Source organism: Pygoscelis adeliae, unplaced genomic scaffold, assembly GCF_000699105.1.
Source record: "Pygoscelis adeliae isolate BGI_AS28 unplaced genomic scaffold, ASM69910v1 Scaffold320, whole genome shotgun sequence".
Taxonomy (NCBI): domain Eukaryota; kingdom Metazoa; phylum Chordata; class Aves; order Sphenisciformes; family Spheniscidae; genus Pygoscelis; species Pygoscelis adeliae.
The window spans coordinates 1584920-1588444 of NW_008823967.1; the positions used below are offsets into that span (position 1 = coordinate 1584920).

The following is a 3525-nucleotide window of genomic DNA, read 5'->3' on the forward strand; positions in this document are numbered from 1 at the left end:
GCGCGATTCTCCGCTCCAGAGCCCTTCACCTGGGTGGCTTCGTTGAAATGGCGGGTACACTGGGGTTTAAACTGCCGCCGTCTCTCCTGTCCCCACCCACAGAGTCAGAGCTGCTGCTCATCAGGAGCTCCCTCCTCCGGCTCAGGGAAGGGGTGGGCTGGGGCACCCTCTCACCCCCTGCGCTTTTGCCTTCGTGGTTTTTGCCACGGTTTTGCTGCTTTAGGAAGGGTCCCCCGGCGTGATCCTCCACTCCGGAGTCCTTCACATCAGTGACTTCGAGGCTTTCATCACATATTAGACTGCTCCTCCTTCATTCTCCCCTTTTCTTGTTTCTTTTTTCTTTTCCCTGTTTATGCTGTCTTCTCTCTGAATTTTTCAGCTTCATTCTTCTCCTCTGTTTTTTTTTCCCTCCTTTCAGTAGAGGGTATCAGCCAACTGATAACACAAACATCCTTGAGTAGATCAGGCATGAGCACCACACAACAGAAGACAGTCATTTATATTCCCATTAAGCAGCTACCTCTGTTACACCAAGATGAATGCTGCCTTCCTCCCACACAAGCACCTTGCCAAAGAAAATTCCAACTGCTTCCACACATAACAAAACATAACATAACATAACATAACATAACATAACATAACATAGCCCCCAGAACTGGAATACAGACTAGGGTTTTAACAGAAGAGATTTTTTAATGGCTTGTATATCGTATTCCAGCTTCCTCATCTCAGGTAAAGACCATCTTAATCAAGGATGCTACTTCACAGAGTGAAACAAAGCAGCTCTCCCTTCACTGATGGCTTTCAGTGGTTTCATCTGCACAGATGTGTGGTTAGCAAGCAGGGAGAGCAGAAAAAACCTGTCACCCAGGACCATTCTAGACCAGCCCCTCTCTATTTTAAAGACTGGCAGAAAGCCATGAGTTCCTCTCAACAATTACAGATGGGGTTTTACTCTTTGACATCCTTGTGTGGCAGTGACTCTGACAGACTAGTTCAGTATAGAGTGTAAATCTGCTTATTTCTTTGTGTCGATCTAATATAAAATTCATTCTCCTGGTCATTCATTGACTAGGTCAAATGAGATTAAATGTTACAGAATAGAATCAGAAAGAGCATTTCAACACAGAAACAGCAAAGACATGAAAGTTTTCCATACCATGAAAAAATACTCAAATACTTTAATCTTACCTCTCTGAGGGGATCATTGAGCTCATTCAAAATGTTTTCTTCATCAAAGATCTTGCCTTGGTAGCGGTGCTCATAGTAATCATGGATCTTCTGGCGCATTTCAGCAGGTAACTTGTGGAATGACATGTACTGTTCCACTTGTTTGTACTGTCAGGACAACAAAAGGAAGAATCAGAACCCCCACACACACTTTTTTACTATCTAAAGACACCTACAAAATGAAAATTCATTCATGTATCCACTTAACTTTTACATATTTTATAAATACAACATTTTATTTGTATGTCAGAGAACCATCACACAAATATTAGTTAATTTAGTATTACTCACGTGACAGCACAGCTATAAATTACAGAAACTGCCTTCAGTGGCGATGCTAATATCCACATTAATATGTAAGTTTTAGAAACGAAACCCTCAGGCTTGTCATGTGTTCCCTAAATTTCCAGCTATACATAAGTCGTGAAAATACACCAACACCATTTTTAGCTCATTCCATGCAGCAGAAAGGGAAACTGTACAAAGTGTGCATCTACATATCTAGTGCTGCATTTGGAGAGAGTTTAAGGTGTGAAATTTCAGGAAGTGGCTATGCTGTATTAATATGCAACATATTAATGTTGTGTATGCTTATGAAGTGGCAGAAGAACAAAGTTAAAACCTGTGGAGATAATGAAGTAGAAAGCATTCCTCAGGAGGAATGAAGAGAAGAGAGAAGTGAACTGGAAAAATAGGCATGGCATCAGGAAACAGAAAGTGGGGGAAGAGAGAGATGCCAGGACCCAGGAGTCTCAGAAGACCCCACTTCATTTACCTTGTGCATTTGGTTTCCTTGTTTCTACTAGTCCTCTGTCCTGCCTTCTGCTTTGTTTGCTTCCCTTCTTCAGAAGTCTTTTTGGATAGCATAAGTTTCAGAAAAGAAAGTCCTGAACTAATGTGCTCGGAGTTGTACTGTGCTAACGGTATGATACATCTGAGACCCACAAAATGGAGAGTTGCCTAAACCACAAATGGACAAGTACTGCTTGACCAAGACTTTTGCCCCTCAGACCCCCCAACCCTGTCTCAGTTGAAGAGGATAAGACACTGAGACACAGAAGGATAAAAACCCTCCCAGACTTATAGGTGAATTAAAACTTGGCAGAAACTTGGTTTACTTATGTAAAGAGTCTTCATTTAATTTTTTTCTTCATTTTTTCATGCTTAATTAGGCAATTTTAACTGTTTTCAATGAAAAAGCCGGTGAAGTCTTAATTAGGGTCAGCATCTCTGCACAGCAATTAAATGAATTTATAATGTACATGCACTCTTTACGAACTGCAGCACATATCCTTTAACTTGTATAATTGAAGGCTGCTCCATCCTCTGGAACTTAAATTGACTTTTGCTCTGCAAAGTGGCAAAAGATTAGATGAAGCCACATGTACAACATGCATTCCACAAATAAGAGGACAGTAATTGTGCATGGGACTATTTAACAATGTATGATGAATATGTAAGTCTGATTTAACCTCTGTACAGCTGTTTTCCACCTCTGAAGCAAGAATTCTTCACCCTCACCCTTTAGAAGTGAGATTTAAATTTGCATGCTCGTCATTGGTTCCTGTTCTGATACGGAGAAATTTATCCATACATTGTGGATTTGAATCAGAGCTCTGGGTCACCAGAAGACAGACACGCTCTAGCATAAACAAAGTATTAGTTCTAAAATTACCCTACTAATCGGTTACAGCTAATCTAGGCACAGATTTACTTAGAGGGAAAGGACATGAGATCTCCCAGTGCTCTATGTATCTCACCAAGGTGGTCACACAGTCCCAGCTGGTGTGCAGTGCTCCAGCTTTTCTGCAGCAAAACCAAGGAGAAGATGCTGCACTGTGCAATGTCCCCTTCGTGCCTGTGTCCAGCCCTCCATTGCTGTGGCCTTGTGTAAGGATATGTAACATGTGTCGTGTCGTAGCACACATGGACGGGGAAAGGACTTCACTATGCTCCCTAGCACAGGGACTGCACCCCTCTACCCAATCTTATTTGCATACAAATGTGCTTGAGCAATGCTAATAAAGAGTAATCCTTGCTAATAAAAAATATATGTTCACTGAGATGTATAATGCAAGAGAGCTGCAATGGACTTTTATGCCAGAATGACCTTGAAGAAGAGAACATTCATGCTAAAAGCAATTTGCTTTGCCAGCAATTTACACTGCTCCTTTTCATTAGTGCTGTTATTTGAATAGGTGCTTTCTCTCACATAAGCGAGTTATTTTCTCTACTGGGGTTTATGCTTACACATGAGAATTTTAGGGAAACAGAAAAAATAAAACTAGCAGGCAG

The 3525-nt window shown here is 41.2% G+C and overlaps 1 protein-coding gene across 1 annotated transcript in view; it reads right to left on the reverse strand.

Moving 5' to 3' along the window:
* Window positions 1-3525, reverse strand: part of HCN1 (hyperpolarization activated cyclic nucleotide-gated potassium channel 1) — a 188322-nt gene that overhangs the window by 43729 nt on the left and 141068 nt on the right. Inside the window, exon 5 of the mRNA XM_009324653.1 lies at window positions 1192-1338. Within this exon, the coding sequence (XP_009322928.1) occupies window positions 1192-1338 (147 nt within the window). The remainder of the gene's footprint in view (window positions 1-1191; window positions 1339-3525) is intronic.